This window comes from Sceloporus occidentalis, unplaced genomic scaffold (genome assembly GCF_023333645.1).
Source record: "Sceloporus occidentalis isolate IW3139 unplaced genomic scaffold, rSceOcc1.0.p SCAF_3, whole genome shotgun sequence".
Lineage (NCBI taxonomy): Eukaryota > Metazoa > Chordata > Lepidosauria > Squamata > Phrynosomatidae > Sceloporus > Sceloporus occidentalis.
The window spans coordinates 157020805-157039698 of NW_028316983.1; the positions used below are offsets into that span (position 1 = coordinate 157020805).

Genomic DNA, 18894 nt, shown 5'->3' on the forward strand with positions numbered 1-18894 from the left:
AGAGAGACATGAAGAAAAAGGCGGGCGGATACCGTCATCATTTGTGGAGCCTAAGGACTGTACGCCATCAAGTAAAGGTCACTAATATATTGAAATTCCACTGCAGTCCTGCAACAGATTCTCAGCCTGATAAATACTACATAACAAGAAGACATTTGTACAAGAATTCTAACAATTGCCAGTTGCATGGGACATGAACTGAACTGTCTCTATGCATTTCCCAAACAAATATCTAAAAATAAGGTATACGTGTCCTCATATTGGTCTGGCAAGCGCCACTATTGTATAACAAACAGCCAGGCAGACTTGACTTATGAAATCCTGTTGGAAATGTGCTCTTGCACAGAGTGGCGTCTTGGACATTCTGTTCTGCTTAACAAGTCACCACAGTATCCTCTTATAAGCTGTCATGTTTTGACATGGAAAAGGCCCAGTGTTAAAAACTAGAAAGGAGGAACACCCAGTTCACAGTAGTCTTGGCTTGCACTGGGTTACTGCTAAGCCTTTGATAAAGCCATTGCCCGTTTTGCATCAAACATAGACAAACTAGGATACGGAAGACATGATCAAGCATGTCTCTGGTTGTAGCAGCACATCCATATTAAAGATCAACAGACACAGAGCTGCCTAAGGGGAAGGAAAAGATGGCATCCTGCAAATTAATCCTCCATTTCTCCTCAAAGTCCAGTTAGGGAATGCAAGGCAAGGCAAGCGACACAGAGACAGGGCTCTATCCTCCAGCATTTTTTTGCTCCTCCCCAGCAGTTAGTGCCTAAAACAGCTGGTAGGGTTTGGACCTGTACATCGACCATACCTTTTACAAGGAGGATGAATCTACACAATGCGATGATGGCACAACTTTTTAGAGTTTCAATAAGGATAAAATGTGTGAGAAATGGAAGACAGAATTATGTATGCTGGCTTTCACATCACTTGGGCAATAAATACACTCTGGAGTCTGTTCCAAACTTTTAAGGGTCTATTCAAGTTGCTGCACTGATATTCCTTTAAAATTCACAATAAAATCAGGATTCACGGCCCCATTTACATGGAAGCCACCAACTGCTGCTGATGGATGTTTGGAGCTTCTTTGAGGAAAGAGGGCAATGAATGCAGTAAATAAATGTAGTACTGAATATGTGAGGTAGCTGACTCCTTGAAGGACAGAATAAACAGTACTGCTTCACACTCCAAGTGAGAAGTGGTATGTTCTCAATGTTCCCTGTTACACTGAGAGACAGAGTGAAAGAAAACTGTAGTCTTATCAAGGAGAAAAACTACCACTGTAGAAAAGCGACCCCACTAAGTCCTCACTCCTTGGTGGATTTTTTTCATATATAAGAGAGCCTTGTTTGTTTCTTTGTTTTTATTTGATTCATATCGGTCCTTTCTTCCCAAAACAGGATTCAAAGCATCTCGTAATAAAATTACATAAAACAAATACAACCAAAACATAAATATTAGAAACATAATTTAAAACATACCAGTAAGAGAGGGCACAACATTTCAGCAAGTGAGGTCAGTTGGCAATAGCTGTCTAACTATATCAGAAACAAACCCAGTGTTGGTTCAGTTCATTTTACTGTCCCAGGATCCTGCCAATGCAGGGAGTGCTTGCTCAGCTCACCATTCTGAGCAACCTATTTGGGGAAGAATGTGATTCAGAGAAAGTTTGGACCTCACCTAATGACATCAAAAATCCACCAAACTGTGATACCTTTATTGAACCAACCAAAATGCACAATATACATGCTGCAAGTTTTCGAAGCTCTACCAACTTCTTCATCAGGAAACGTGTTAAAAAACATACAGGAGAAAAAAATTGAACATGTTAGTAATAGGCCTGCATCTTCCAGTTTTTGTTCTTAGTTCAGATGGCATGGAGGGGTATTTCTTGCAGGCTGGCGCCTTCTCCTTCCGGCCCCTTGGTAACTGGGAGATTCTCAAAAGTTCAGGAAATTTAACATCCATTTCCAACACAAAAAATACTTCCTTTGCAATCCAGTATGTCTCACCTGTTTAGTAGAGTCACAAGCACTGCCAAATAGGCTCTTTTCATCAGGCCTACTGGTCCAATATCTGATCCCAGCCAGTTTATTTTATAGAGAGGGGGGTTACTACCACACCATAGGCTGCTCCATTTCTAATATTTAACATCCTATACTGTGCTAACTGCCCTGGGACACAAATTCAATAAATAATGTGGGTGGGGATGAGTGTAGATGTTTATTACTGACATTTATTCCATGACATAGATGAGTGGTGGTTCAAATGAGCCTGGGCAGATTTCTTAGTGGGGCTCTCACAAGAGCTAAGTAGTGGTGCTATGGAAAGTAGTCATGTGGGCTGATTCTTAAGTCTATAGCAGTGGTGACCAAATTTGGTAGTCCAGGTTTTTGGACTTCAACTCCCAGAATCTTCAGTCAGCTTAGTCAACAGTCAGGAATTCTGGGAGCAAAGGTCAAAAACATCAGGAAGATCAGAGTTTGGGAATCACTGAGTTTGGGGATCACTGATCTACAGCTTGCCTCATGGCCTCACCTCTTGCTTGGCCATCAACACAGTGACAAGAACATGTGTGCCTCCAGATATTGGATTACAGTACCCATCATCCCTCACCACTGAGCACACTATCTGGGGTGATGAGAGCTCTAGTCTCTCATCTTAAAATAAGGGCATACATCTTTAAGACTTTTCCATTCTAAAATTCTTGACCAGCATGCAAAATGGCACCTTAAATGTGCATGACATGCAAGTCTGTGTGCAACTACATGACACATGTACACGTTGATATGTCACTTATGACAGCCAGCATGGTGTAGTAGTCTGAGGGTTGAACTAGGACTCCAGGAAAACAGGGTTCAAATCCCTGCTCAGGCATGGTAAACCCACTGGGTAACTTGAGCAAATTGCACACTCTTAGCCTTAGAGGAAGGCAATGATAAACCTGCCTGGACTACCGTAACTCTTGCCAAGAAAACCCTAAATCAGAGTTGAGTTGGAAGGCACTAACAATCTGAAAACATATTTAACACGAAGAAAGAAGGAATTCCAATGAATGACAATGTTAGCAAATTACACTAATAAAACTTTAACAAAGCATTCCCCAGGAGGCTCCGCACATGTGGATAAAGTTTTTTTATTTCCCAGTTTGTGGTATTTTAGAGATAATTAAAATCTAAGAGATGGACCTTGCTGTTTATCTTAGATGAACAAAGTGCTTTCTATGAGCTGAATCCTTAGTCATAGGCAGGCAGGCTTCAGCTTCTGACTTCCTGAGCTGTCTTTCAGGCAAGAATGTGGAACATCTTTGAAGATGAGAGCCAGATTCAATTTCAGGGAAAATTCTAGGGGTCACATTCAAGTCACGGAAAGGAAAAAGTATGGGACAAAAGCAAAACATTTACAGGTCTGTCCATAGCAAACCTTTAGAAGAGTCATCTCAGCTTTGCAAATGTGGATGAAGGAACATACAAAAGTTGGTAAAGCACCAAATAAGGATGCTATGGAGCATAAACACCAGGAAATTCCAGGACTATCAGATTCAGCCCTAGGGCCTGAGGTTGTCCACCCCTGCTCTATGACTACCTGGGTGTTCATGACCTCAATAAGACAAAACATAGTAGCAGCAACAAAGCACTGGGAGAATCATTTTCTTCTATAGGTGAATCATTTTCTACATGGGTCTGGGCTTGTACCTACAGACCATGGGTGTATTGACACTACAGAATTAAAGCAGTTTGATACCACTCTAATTACCATGACTCTATCATATAGAACCCTGGGAATTGTAGTTTGGTGGGACACCAATGCTCTGGCAGATAAAGCCAAATACTACAAATTGCAGGATTCCATAGGATGAAGCCATGACAGGTAACGTGGTGTCAAACTGCTTTGATTCTGCAGTGTGGATACACCCCCTAAACTCTTTCTTCTAGGCAGAACCCAAGAACCATTGAAATCAAATATTAGCACCTATCCCCATTTTCCAGGAAAAGGATGCATACCAAGGTTTTGTATTGCAAATTTTAACACTATATCACATACTCTTTTTTTCTTTTTTGGGGGGGAGGGTGAGGGGGGGTCATCTTTCTTTACACAAAACCTGGAAAAATAGTATTGCTGAGGGAGGGGAGAGAATGTGTCAAAATAGACTATAATAGAAAAAGAAACCAGAGGCTTGTTGATACTTTTAAACCAACACCCACAAATCCAGTTGGTATTGTGAGATACACTATAGAATTTATTTCAGACAGGATGCAACCATGGAGTTTGTTCAGAGCCAAGCCAGAGCCTTCAAACGTATGGACCAGGTAGAAAAGTTACATTGTTTGACTACAACTCATAGTAGCCAGAATGGTCGAGCCCTAGGATTAAGTTTTACATTTCTGAATGCGTCCATGGTTCTTCTGTTGTTGTGAGGCTTCAAGTCATTTCCGACTTACAGCAAACCTCATGAGGTTTTCTTTTTTCAGAGGTTGACCTGTGCCTTCCCATGAGACTGAGAGCATGTGAATTGCCCAAGATCCATCCAGTGGGTTTCATGGCTGAGAAAGGAATTGAACCCTGGTCTCCAGAGTCATTGTCCAACACTCAAACCATACCACACTGGCTTTCCATGGTGTCTTTACTCCCACATAAAAGAACTCAATTCACAGCTCAAATTTACAAGAATTCTAATCTGCTGGGATTTTTGCCCTAAGGTAATTGTAAAAACATCTTGCCAGTTTCTCTGGATAGCGGGAGCAATGGAGGATTCCAAGCATGTATCATCTCAGCTTCTAATGGCAGGAATTTAAACCTTTTCTTTACAGGGGCTCCCCAGAGTACGTACATCACATTCCTTCCTAGTCTGCTTCAAAAGGATTTGTTCCCCACTAAGTAAGAATTATAGATTCTTCAACTGAGCTGCCAATGAAATATCTTGACAAGCAGAATCTGAAAAGGTCAAAAACAGAATCTAGTGGAAATACAGATTGATACCCATTGTCTCTGGCACTCCAGGGCCAATTGAATGTCAGGCTTTTAAAGTGGGGATTACGCAGAAAGCAGTAAGCGGAAGAACTGTATTTATTGATTTATATTTGCATTTCAACCTCACTCCAAGGACCTCAGAAAAGCAAACATGAAATGCACAGGTGGCATTCCTTCTTAGGTCTTAGCTAAGCCCCAAAGCAATTTAGCTACAGAAGCCAATTTCACATGTTTAGACAGTGAAAAATCCAAATCTCCAGCAAGGGTTCACTCCATAGGGGTTGATAGGGCATTTCCAGCTCCATCTGTGATGCATGCATTTTCCAATAACTATTTCTTGTATCCACACATTTTTAAAATAAATTTAATACGATTAGTAAGAACAAACCAGGTGCAAACCATTGTTTCAGATCATACATTGCTCTTGAACTATAGCTTAAACAATCCATGGTTCCTCCAGTGTAGATCTAATAGGAATCTATACTTAGTTTGAAATGGAAGTGTAAAATATTCTTCCCCTTTTGGAGGGAGGGATTCATAATGTGGAAAAGTTACCATTTGGACTGCAACTCTGAGAATCCCCAGCCTGACTGCTACAGCATGGAATTGCAGTACCCCCAAAACAATCTTGACTAAGTTTTAGGAGGAAACCATGGGACAAGAACTTAAGCATGCAGAAAGACAGCTCAAACCATTCCCTGGCCAAATGGCTGTTTCCTTGTTCTACTGATATATATGTATATTTTAAATGGTTTTGTCTTTTAGTGAGTAAAGTCTGCAGTAAGAAAGCTTTAATGTGTCTACATTATCTCTTTCCAAATTCCATCCAAGGATTTGTCCCTCAAAATGTTTTGCAAGCTCTGGCCACTCATGTTTTTGCTTTTTAAAAAATGTGCTCATGTATATGGAAATGGATTTTCAACATCAAAGCATGGTAAGAAATCTAATTCTATGTCATATGCATTAGGAATTAAGAGCATCTCTCTATTTCAATTCCTCTGGCAACAAGAAACAAGCCTACATGTAAAACCCAGTAAAAATCAGCTTAACTGTGCATGCTTTTGAGAATGATGTTGGCCTGTAGGGGAAAGCTATCAAGTACTGTACATAACTCATAAGCAGAACATTTTCTCGATGCTCCACTTTTATATATGATGATAGGTAATGGACAGCCTGCTACAGTTTTGATTGCAAAATGTAATATTGTATATTTTATGTCAGACCACTCTCTCAGCAAACTAAAGGGTGGATTGTGACAATGGGGGAAAAGAATTCATGTTTAAAGTATGGATGTAAAGCATGAGGCATCTCAAAAAACAATTATATAATGAAACAACGTATATTTAGACATACTATTAAACATACCCATTAAAGATTGAATGATCCCAAATAAGAAAATTTTTGGTTATGGGCCACATTGATCCTACATGCCATTGAGCACTTATTCACCCAGCTATTTGTATCAAAGGAAGTCAGTAGCCATTATTGGGACTTCGTTCAGCAAAATAACTTTTTCCCAGGGATTGCTGTTTCTGCTAGTGCTTTAAAAGCAGGACAAGTAAGTCAACAGCATGCTTAATCTTTTTGTAAAGCAAATATTACATTGAGAAGGAGCTGTTAAAAAAATTACACATGAATGCAATATGAGGCTTGTTGAAATCTGGATCAGTGGTTACATAAACGATCAACTTGACTTGCTCCAATGTGTTCATTTATATTAGGGACAAGCTGACCATATTCCAAAAGGGATCAGACTTCTATTCCTTTAAGAGCTTTGCTACTGAGTAACATTAAACGGCTGCAGGTTTGTGAATGGGGAAGTGATTGCTCCCATGTTACTTCTGATATTCTAAGAGCCCTTGCTTTTTTGGCATAGGATTGCTTCCTCCACCATTCCTTTTAACTCATTCTGTTGCCCTAGGCTTGAACCCAACCTACACAATATGGCTCAGTTACAAACTGAACTGGATGATACTGCATCAGGTCCACATGGAACCACCTCCCCCAGTGAAAAATATAAAACATCCACCCATTTCCTCAATAGAAAACAATGGTGTATCAGAGAGAAAAACTGAGGTTTGCCGTGCCTCCCAAAGAATAAATAGCACTTTGCTGAGCTTCATAAGAAAATGGACGGGCCCCCATGCATGACTGTCATAACCTCAAACAGTGAAAATAACTGGAGCGCAAGGTAAGGAATGAGAAAAGGGTTGCAAGGATGAATGAAATCAAAAGGATTTATCTATTCCCAAATTTGGTTACAGTTCATTGGAAAATTAAAGAGTTAGATCAAAAAGCTGACAGGAAAAGGTAGGGTTTAAAGAAAGCTGTAGTTTTATCACTCACTGAAGGTAGGGAGCAGAAAGAGTACAGTGCACCCTTTGTTTATGCGGTGGATCCGTTCCAGACTCCCCCGCGTAAAACAAATAATGGCTATGCTTGAGCCCCATTTAAATGAATGGGGCTCGTGCACGCGCCACAGGCACACACCCCATTTGTCACTATGGGACGCACCGCCCCTTCCTCCCCACGCGGCTTTCAGCATATGCTGAAAGCCGCATATGACGCGGGTGCACTGTACAAGCAGACAGTTTATAAAACTGGAGGACATTTGAACATGTTAGTTCCTCATCCAGTGGGTGAGTAAAACTGCACCAGATGATTCTGCTGAGAGTTTAGCTTGATTCTGAATTAAGGGCGAAAGAAACCTGTCTGAGCCTCAAATAATGTAAGATGGATGCCTCAATGGGCAAGACGTGCACATGCAATGGGTACAGAGGTGTGCAAAGTGAGGCCTTGAAAATATCATTGCACAGATCCCAGCAGCCCTTGCTGGAATAGCTGAAGTTGAGGGATGCTGGTAGTTGCAGTTCAACATTTGGACAGCTGAGCAAGTGAACTCAAGAAATGAAGAATGGGTCAAGAAGAGGCAGGATCATTTCAATTGCTTGTGGAGGAAAATGGACCATTTGAAAAACAAGGAGAAGGCTGAAACGCTGCTGGCATCTTTATGATGGAAAGAAAATGAAGAAATGTGTCAAAAGTCCACCGCTTTATAATCAAAAACTGGGCTTAAGGAAGGGGTGAGCATACGTGCTCATACCTCCCCAGAAAGGCCTGCGTCACCTGTGGGACCACAGAATCTCTACCTTGTAGAATTAACCTAGAATTCTCAGTTGACAATTTCAAGACTTTTGTCTCAAGGCTTGGGCAAGACTCATAATCTCTAGCAAACAAACATGTCCTGACAAAATCAGCTTGATGGTACACAGCTAAAGTACCTGGGAATCTTTGTCTATATAAACAGGGATTACCTATTTAGGATAATATGAAACAACAACCTTTGGTATTTCTCTGACTGCTGTCAAAGCAAGTTTCACATGTCTTTCTCAAAATGATGGATAGGATGAAATTGTTCAAAGAGCCACTAGCTTCAATCCCACCCTGCCTTGCTTATGTCCAGTATGTTTTCCTGACAATGGACAAAATTGTTTTAAGATTTGCAAAACAGAGTTCACCTTGGCAGTCCAGTGGAGATATGGATGGGGAAAAACAGCTTGTCCATTAAGAGAAAATTACCTTTCCTGAAGTTTTCCTTGACCCAAGTCATCAACCAAGTTCACCTATCTGCATCTATTATCCACTTTTATTACTATAAATTTTTCACAATGTAAATGCTTTTGATTGTAGGCAGTGCCACATTTCTGATTTATTTATACATTCTGGATCATAAGCACAACCTCAATTTGTACTTCACAGTTGCAATAACAAATGAGTATCTATAGAACTGCACCTTAGTTATGCTTTCTTCAATGTTGCTTCAGCTTGCATTCACAGGATATTATTCAAAAGTCTTCAGCAGTCATTCACTGTGCCACACTTGGAGAAAAATCAGCCAGCATCTTGAGATTATGCTATTCCTACTAGCTCCTTAAGGACAGGTGCTTGAAAAACCCAATCCATCCACAATGTGCGCTTGAAATAGCATGCCCAAGATATATATTTTCAAGTAAAGTTTGCAGAAGGGACAAACAATTTGGCTGCACTTCTACATATTCTTCCTAGTTCCCTTTATTGCTTCTATGCTTCAGTCTCATTTCACTTTTTAAAAAAAAATCACTTAAACTACAGAAGAAAACAGAATGAGCATAGACATACATATATTACATCCAAAATACTTTCAATGCTTTTGAAAAAAAGTTTCCTTTCTATAACTATGGCACATATTTTTAAAACCATTTTAATTCATGTGCAATTTAAAAGATACAAAAAGCCTTATTGACTAAATGACTATTTTGAACAACTTCCCTGTTGCTGTTTAAAAATAGAGTTATGCTTTTGCTACGTCTGGAAAAGTACTGGGTAGCTCGAATTTCTTAATTGAAATGTTTAAATCTACTTGAACACACAGCATTTTGATTTGTAAATTGACTACTCTGTTAAGAAAGAGAGACAGAGAGAAAGGGAGAGATTGTGTCCTATACTTTTACAGTAGAACCAGCTAAACAGACATCTTTAATCTCATAACAAGATGAAATCATTACAAATTACAGCTCATTTGTTAAGTGATTATGGTGATGCATGCAGTCTTCCTTGATACGGTTACCAGCAAATAAGCATTGGATGTGCCCATACTCTACCATCAGGTCTCAAAGCCCTACTTTTTTTTTTACAGCAGACTGGACTATCAACCAGTTTGCGCGATGTCAATGACTCGGTACTGCAGAACAGTCCATGTGACAGTGCTTCATCTCATGGCATCCTGCCACCACCGTAACCACCCTCCCAAACCCCAAAAATTAGCCCACAGGAATTTCATCATGGAATCCTCCTTTCAGCCGCAGGAGATCACAGTGAAACGCTTGGAGATGCATGACATATTGTGGAGGACAATACCAAGAAGAAAGACAAGGACGCAGGCCACCAGGATGACAGTGCAAACCCCTGACCAGGTGGAGCTTTTCACTATGCCTCTCCTGTCTTGCTCCTCATCTCCTGCATCCTGTGGGATCCCAGCTTGCAATGGCTGCTGCTCGGCTGGGATTGTCACCACAGTGAGAGACTTTTGCTGGCTGCCTGGCAGAAGACGACAGCCAATGTCTCCTGGCAAGAGGGACCTCTCCTTGGAGATGGGCAAGGGCAACATGTAACACCCATTGCTAGGAAGTTTGATGAAGACCGGAGTGTGCTCTGAAGTGTGGGGTATTGCGATCACAGCAATGACCTCTGGGTCATCTGGCAGCTGGGAGACAGAAAAGCCTGGTGGCAGTTTAGTGATACCTCGACACCATGGACACCTCAGGTCCTTCTGGCTGGTCCTCATCTGCTGAAGGCAAACTGAGCAGCAGGTATGTTTGCAGTCCAGTAACTTGGGCCTCCGTCGAGGGCTGTAGTAATTGAAACAAATCTGACATTCCAGCAGAGTGTCCTGGGACAGAGTCTCCATTTTTGTCCAGCCGTTGAAAAGAGCGATAAATCACGGTGTCTTGTGGCCCAGTCTAAACTCCAACACCCAGAGCAGTTCTTGTCCTCCCACAATGACTACTTTGTTTTCTGTCAACAAACAAAAGGAGAAAAAAATTCCATAAGGAAGCATCTGACTAGGAATTCATCAGTATCTGAAAGAAAAAATTAAAATGAACAGCTATAAAAGTCTAGTAAAATACTGGGGAGGTAGGGAAGGGAACCAATATATCTACTAATAAATGCAGAGAAAGAAAAGGGGTTTCTCAAGATTTGGGGGGTGGAGAGGAAATTGTCTTTAAAAAGACTTAAGAACTATCAGACTAAAGAAATCAGCATTATAAAGTGACTAGGCACACTTTAAAAAAAAAGACTTAAAATCCTGGTTGACCATAGCTGATCACATAAAGTTCTTTCAAGAATGCTTTCAAATTTATACACTGAACCTGCACATGAAGGTTTACTGTCCAACTGAAAGAGAATTTGGATGAAGAAATTAAAGGGGAGGGTGATTTTCATGCAGATCTCAAGGAAAGGTTTAATAAATTCTTTGAATGAGATGGTAAATAGTATAAACTCAATTTTAAGACAAAAAGGGGAACTTAAAAGATTTCTCTATTTACAGATTACAAAACACCATAAATTCTTACAATTACCCTCTAGTGCACATTCAATGAATATCTCAGAAGGTCAGTACACCTTTGAATATCCGGTTTGCCCTCTGGCAAACAGGACAGGAAGTTGCCAATTTAGGTTAGACACAGTGATGAGGAATCCATTTTAAAAAGAGCCCTGCATACATATATTGTAATGTTTACTGTAATCTATATACAATAACACCCTGGTTTATGAAGTGTTAAGTCTTCACAAAACACTTGCAGAATGACACACCAGTCCCTCTGACATTTAATACAAATAGTGTCCAGTGTTTAGGGAAGTTTGTTTAAAAATCATTGCAATTCCAAGACTCCCATTCCAATAATCAATTGTGATTTTTAAAAGTAACACTTTTCTTTCCTGTTTGTCAGAATGATCTGAGCCTCTGGCTGATCAGTGGTACAAAATACATACATGTAAGTTGTGAGGGCACACAGACCTGTAACTATCAAAGTTAACTAATACAATTATACTGAAAAGGCCTTGCAACATTACAATCATACTGTAATTTATTGTATTAAGACAATATATTAGTGCATGGTTTAGTTGTTGGGGAAAAAAAACGATTCAAAGTGAATTCCTATTTGTAACAGGTTACTCTCAAGCTCTGGTTTCATGAGGCTATTTCCGTACAGTCTTCTAGCCTACAGTTCCAAGAAGTAGATGAACTATGTGGAACAGAGCCAGTCACATAATTCCTTCTGTCCTTCCTTCCTAGTATTCCTTTCTGGCCAGACAAGGATCAAGCAGCAGAGCACTGCAGTCTAAGAGCTTTATCACACTAGCAAGATCCCGTGGGAAAACGGGATTTAAACAAGAGTTAAATTAAAGTTGAATTTAAAGAGAACCCACATATTCAAGAAGTTTATCATACCGAATTGCTGGTAAAGTGAAATGATGCGAAGTTAAAATGGAGCCCTGGTGGCGCAGTGGGTAAATGCCTGTACTGCAGCCATTCACTCGATACCACAAGGTTGCGAGTTCAAGACCAGCAAAAGGGCCCAAGCTCGACTCAGGCTTGCATCCTTCCAAGGTCGCTTAAAATGAGTACCCAGACTGTTGGGGGCAAATTAGCTTACTTGCTAATTAGCTTACTTGCTGTTCACCGCTATGATCTTTGGAATAGCGGTATATAAATAAAACATATTATTATTATTATTATTATTATTATTATTATTATTAAAACTGGAGAAAAATGCCACCTTTTTACTTTCAGAATTTTCCAAAAGTAAAAAGCTGCTGTTTTTCTCTGGTTTAACTTCAGTTTAATTTCATGTTATTTCACATTAACAGTGACGTCGTGTGATAAACTTCGGGCATTTCCGGGTTTTCTCTAATTTAACTCTTGTTTAAATCCCATTTTCCCACGGGATCTCGCTAGTGTGATAAACTCCTAAGACACACAATACTAAATCAGCACAGGAAATGGAAAGCAGGTGTCACACTGTTTGTACCAAGTATGAATGAGGCCTGAGAGACAGGAACCTTCCCAGGCATTATGTCTGAGAATCTCCACCCTCCTCCAAACCCTTTATCACATCCAGTACAGAACAATGAAGAAACTGAAACAATCATAGTTTAAAGTAAGCAAAACTCTAAAATCCAAGGCATAAGGGAACTGGCTATTGTTGTTATGTGCCTCCAAATCATTTTTGACTTATGGTGACCTTAAGACAAACCTATCATAGGGCTTTCTTGGCAAGTTTCTTCAGAGGGGGTTTACCATTGCCATCCTCTGAGGCTAAGGGAGCGTGATTTGACCAAGGCCACCCAGTGGGTTTTTATGCTTGAGCAGGGATTTGAACCCTGATCTCCAGAGGCACAAACCAATACTCAAACCACTATGGCATGCTGGCTCTCATGCTGGCTATTAGGCTCATATAAAGTCACAAAGTGAATCAGGTGAACACCAAGGAATTGATCCCAATTATTTTGTAAGGGAGAAAGTGAACTGCTGATCTTCAATTTATACATTTTTAACCATGCTGGGCTTCCATATCACCAGATATAATTTTTTTCACCTTGCTCATAAATTTTAAGTGCTAAAGAAGACCAGGGTCTTCCTCATTTTTTCTCTATCCAGTGACGGTATTTCAATTGAGGCATATAATCCCTCTGTTTTAATCAACAGTATGGATAATTATAGAGAGTCAGCGTGTTCCACCATCGGTCGTGGAAATCCACTGAGTGACCCTGGATGAGTCACACGCTCTCAGCCCACCCAAAAAAACTGTGATAGGGCTGCCTTAGGGTCACCATAAGTCAGAAACAACCTGAAGGCATACTACTACAACAACAACAACAGACAACCATGGGATAATTACATATAAAATTCATATGAATAAAAAAATGAGAAAGTGGCAGGATGGACTACATCCATTCAGACTATAAAGAGATGTTGTGGATATTGGGATTCACTGTGTTGAATGCTTCTTTGTGTGAAACAGCTCCCTGTGTGAAGAAGTAACACATCAAGGATAAAGATTTTAGTTCAACCTTCAGATGCCAATTTGGCAAGTTGGGAAGGGGGTATTCAGTATAGTAGTTCTTGTTATGTTATTACTTTAAGACACTACTAGTTCAATCTGCTGATACTCAGATTATAGATGCACAAAATTCTACAGTCAACCAAGAAGATGTGTTCTGGGTATTTCTTTAACAGAAAACTTGGTACCAGAGGCAGAAATACCATGGAAAGAAAAGGGACTGCTTCCTGGACCACAAAAAAGAGGAGCACTTCAACCTGTTTCAGCAAACATTCAAAACTAGCAGTATGCACATCTGAAATGAAACTGTCAGGTAAGCCTTGCATTGGTGAACAAAAACATTTCATTCCTTGTAACAACCTTGTGAAAGTTTATTCCAAAATGCACACAGGGATCCTTATTTTCTTTCACCAGCCTCCACTCCTGTTATGATTTTGGTAGCAAAACATATAAAACTATGCTTATTTTTTTTTTTAACCTGCTGGGGGTTGCTGCTGAAACAATCTATTCAGCTCTCTACTCTCCTCCCTCTTTTGCTATTTGTGAATGCTCAATATGGCATTGTGTAAGTAGCTGCTGTTTACCCTGTCTGCTATAGGCAGGCATGCATAACTGCAGTAGGATTAGCTATTGTTTACTGCAAACACACTGTTGCAACCTGGCACTGAAAAGTCTGTGTTTTCTCCAGACTTCCTTCATCACTATCTTTCCAATGCTGATTCTGCTAAACAGAGGGGAGGGCTGGGGAGGTTGAGTTAAGTCTGTGTAAAAAGGAACTTTTTTGTCAAAGGCTTTGTTAACTGAGGTAATGCTGTTTTGCTTCCCACTCAGGAAAAGAAAAGCAATGATTACTCAACTTACACTGTGCCATTTCTACCCAGTTACACTAATATAAAGTGACGAAAGTAGCATCTCATGATAAAAACAGCTTCTTCCTTTGGATCTCCTGTTAAAACCTTTGTTTTGTTTTTTAATAAGTGTTACCAGGCCTAAACTTTCTGCCTCCAGGATCCTTGTAGTACAAGGATCCAAGTCCTTCATAAAAATTCAGTTCTTAGAATAGGTCTCCTGTTGATGCAGGTGGAATCAAATACCTAGTGGACTGCAGTGGACTATAGTTCAAATTATAAAGAATATTTGCAAATCTTCTTGTCCTCAGTGAAAGGGTATCCTGATTCATTAAAACACTTCACTGAAAAGTCAACGTCTAAACAACAGCAAAAAGATCAGTGCTTTTCCATCAATAGCAACTGCTGCCAAGATTTTTGTGTGTCTGCAAAAGAAAGCCTTCAAGAAATTTTCACCAAAAAAAGTTTTAAAATCCACAAAACCTCTCACACTCTCACCCAGAAGAGAGAAAACTTTTGAAATGTTTCACTATTATGTTGTTACCCATGCTGTTTTATATAAATTTTGGAATCAATGATAACCCTTGGATGACCCCTGGCCAGACTCCAAGCCTGTCCGCCATTACTGGCAAAGCGAGAGGACATGTACACCTCCCCTAAGGGATTTCCCATATTAACATCTCAGAGGGTCCATCCAGAGGGATTATCTCAAGACTGGGAAGAGTGAAAGGATTGCCTTCCCTGAAGCTATCAACCTCCTCCTCAAACCTATTGTCCGAGAGGCATAAGCCCTTTATACTATCTAAAGCAGACATCCAGGTGAAAAGAAAATCTTTAGAACACCTTTGTTTCGGCCAAGCCAGCCTCTTTGCCCCAGGCCAGATTTGGCCTATAAAAAGTCCCCACTTTGGCTGCTCAGCGCGCCATCTTTCAAGGTCTACTTGCTCCACGTCAGTCAGACCTCTGTTTTGGTAGCCGGCATTTCTGCTCAAACCCAGCTTGCGGAGCAGACTTGTCTCACTGTCCATCACTCCATTCGCTTCCCGGAGGGAATCTACATTCTGGTAAGCATCTCCATTAGTAACGCCTGAAATCTGTTCCCATTTTCCAACCCTAATTTTCCTGAGTCCTGAGTGTGTGTGTGAGTGTATGCGCAACGCATGTGTTTTTCCCCTATTTCAATAAATTAGACATCTAGTTATTAATATCCATCTCAGCTTTATTTATTGGGATCCCTTGGTCTACTCCGTATACATATCGGGAGGGCGATTTCGGTGGGCTCTTGTGGCCAGCCCCTCTTGCAATATTTGAGCTAATAACAATAATAAAATTCCCCTACGGACCCTTGGCTACAATGTGTGACAATGAAATAAGGACTTAATCTTTAGACTGAAGTACAAGAGAGGCATGCAGCACAGGCTAGGGTACATGAATTTCTGTCACTCTTATCTCATAATGCAGCAGTGCCTGCTAGCTCTCTGAATTATAGGGAGTTTTGCTTATTTATTTATTTGATTTATATACTGACCTTCTCCCAAGATGGGATTCAAAACACCTTTGATATATAAAATACAGTACTATATATGGATACACACAAACATATCACATATATTACATATTCTATACAAACAGCAAGAAAAGGCTAACTTGTCCTCTTCAACAAAGTGGAAGCCCACCCAACACTTAATATGTTAATGAAATCTTTACTGACTACTCACCTTGAGCTTATGAAATACAGTGTTATTAACTATGTGCTCACAGACTATAATATGAAACCTTGCCAAAACATATTCTCCATTCGGTGCTTAAGACATAACAGCAACATGGATGCTTATACAGGGAGCAACACCTCTCCTTATAATGCATCCCTTAGCATTGCTTTCCTCGCTATCTTAATTCACAGTACAGTGGACCCTTGTTATACACTGTGGTTGGGTTCCAAGATCCCCCATGCATAACAAAATCCGTGGATGCTCAAGTCCCATTATATACAGTGGATCCTCCCTATACGCGGGTTTGCCATACGCGTATTTGAGCATACGCGCATGGCAAACCCGGAAGTTGTTCCTCTCCTCCCCTCCTCTTTCCCCTCCCTCCCTCCCTCCCACCTACCTACCTACCTACCTAAACTAACTTACCTTCCCTCCCTCCCTCCTTACCTGTGTCGCCGCGCCGCTGCTGTTGCCGCCGCCGCTGAGAGTGGCCCGGATGCAGCCTGGAGGTCTCTTGGCCTCCAGAAGCAGCACCCAGCCGTTTGGCTTGGCCTCGTCCTCCTCGCGGCCTCGGTCTCCGCCACCGCAAAATGGCCGGCTGCTGCTCCTGGAGGCCAAGGGGCCTACAAGCTGCAGCCGGCTCTTTAAAAGAGGTGGCGACCAGGGAGGAGGAGGAGGCCAGGCCCCGTTCTCCCTGGTCACCGCCGCTGAGGAAGAGCCGGCTGCAGCCTGGAAGACAAGGGGCCCTTGTCCTCCAAGCTGCAGCCCGCTCTTTAAGAGAGGCGGTGACCAGGGAGGAGGAGGCCAGGCCCCGTTCTCCCTGGTCGCCGCCGCTGAGGAAGAGCCGGCTGCAGCCTGGAGGACAAGGGGCCCTTGTCCTCCAAGCTGCAGCCGGCTCTTCCTCAGCGGTGGCGACCAGGAGGACAAGGCCAGGCCCCTTTCTCCTGGTCTCCGCCGCCGAAGGAGAGCCGGCTGGGCCTGGAGGCCCCTTGTCCTCGAGGCTGCAGCCGGCTCTTCCTCAGCGGCAGCGACCAGGGAGAACGGGGCCTGGCCCCCTCCTCCCTGGTCGCCGCCTCTCTTAAAGAGCCGGCTGCAGCTTGTAGGCCCCTTGGCCTCCAGGAGCAGCAGCCGGCCATTTTGCGGTGGCGGAGACCGAGGCCGCGAGGAGGACGAGGCCAAGCCTCTTCTCCCTCGCGGCCTCAGCCTCCGCCGCCACAAAACGGCTGGGTGCTGCTTCTGGAGGCCAAGAGACCTCCAGGCTGCATCCGGGCCACTTTCAGCGGCGGCGGCGACAGCAGCGGCGCGGCAACACAGGTAAGGAGGGAGGGAGGGAAGGTAGGTTAGTTTAGGTAGGTAGGTAGGTAGGTGGGAGGGAGGGAGGGAGGTTAGGAAGGAGGGGAAAGAGGAAGGAGACTTTTCTGTCCAATGGCGGCGCACGTGCACGCGCGCCGCCATTGGACAGAATACTGCTTTGAGCATACGCGGATTTTGGTAAACGCGGGGGGGTCCGGAACGGATCCCCCGCGTATACCGAGGATCCACTGTAATGACATAGCAAAATGGTGTCCCTTATTTAAAAAATGGAAAATCAAGATTTGATATTTGAAATTTATACTTTTTTTGAATATTTTCAAATCGTGTATGCTTGAATCCATGTATAAAAATATCCATGTATAAGAAGGACTGACTGTACAGTATACTTTGGCTTTCACTTTCAGTCACTCTTACTACAGTTGCCCCTCCATTTACACAGACTTCGTATCCGCAACCCTCATTTACTTGCAAGGAGCAAATGGAGGGGATTAAAATGGAGCACACCCACAGCCTCTCACAGGCACGCACTCCCATTCAAGCCTATGGGGCTTGAATATGTGCAAAATTCCGTTTTCACAGGGAAGGGTTCGGAACGGATCCCCCACGAAAACAGAGAGCTGACTAGATATGAACCCAAGTATTACATCCAACATTTTAGAATTGTTCAAACAAAAAAACAACAGCAGAATAATCACATATGTGGAGGTTTTGACTTTTCCTAATAACCCTATCCAACGCTGCCATGTATATGTTTGAATGTTAAGTCAGGATAAAATCATTTTAAGATATGGGGAAGCAAATGCTTCAGGCTGCAATACTGGATCCTCCAGCTATTCCACCTGAACTCTTCTCCTGTCTTAGAAGGCAAAACAGCGTAAGCCTTGTGCTTCTCCTGTACACTCCAAGGTAACTTAATACCTGGATGTGTGGTGATGGACTGTAATCCTATTGCCAATGTTGAAGTTAGACTAAATTATCTAGTTGGCTTCTGTATAAAGAATGGGAGAGGGCAATATTTGCCTCAGGCATGAAAATGTCTGTCAGCCTACATAATCATGGACGTGGATCACACCAACAGAGTCTACACTTGACAGCGTCTACATTCTGTGAGCCAGTCTGGAAGAAGCTGGGAGCTCAGCTCCCTTGCTATCATGAATTCATTCACCCTATCTTAATGTCTGAAAATGCCATTCCAGCCATCATAACATATTGCCTTAGACCAGTGGTTCTCAACCTTGCTAATGCGACCCTTTAGGACAGTTCCTCATGTTGCGGTGACCCCCCCAACCATAAAATTATTTTCATTGCTACATGCAGATATGTGTTTTCCGATGGTCTTAGGCGACCCCCATGAAAGGGATGTTTGACCCCCAAGGGGTCCCGACCCACATATTGGGAACCACTGCCTTACACTGTTTCTCCATTTGTTTGATGAGATGA

General features: G+C 42.0%; 1 protein-coding gene across 3 annotated transcripts in view; it reads right to left on the reverse strand.

Moving 5' to 3' along the window:
- Window positions 1-1388: 1388 nt before the first annotated feature.
- The window catches only part of LOC149316968 (E3 ubiquitin-protein ligase RNF152), a 64543-nt gene continuing 47037 nt past the window's right edge, over window positions 1389-18894 (reverse strand). For all 3 annotated transcript variants that reach the window (XM_089516597.1, XM_089516599.1, XM_089516600.1), the window contains exon 3: window positions 1389-10527. In XM_089516597.1, the coding sequence (XP_089372723.1) occupies window positions 9809-10420 (612 nt within the window). In that variant the 5' untranslated portion in view covers window positions 10421-10527 and the 3' untranslated portion in view covers window positions 1389-9808. The remainder of the gene's footprint in view (window positions 10528-18894) is intronic.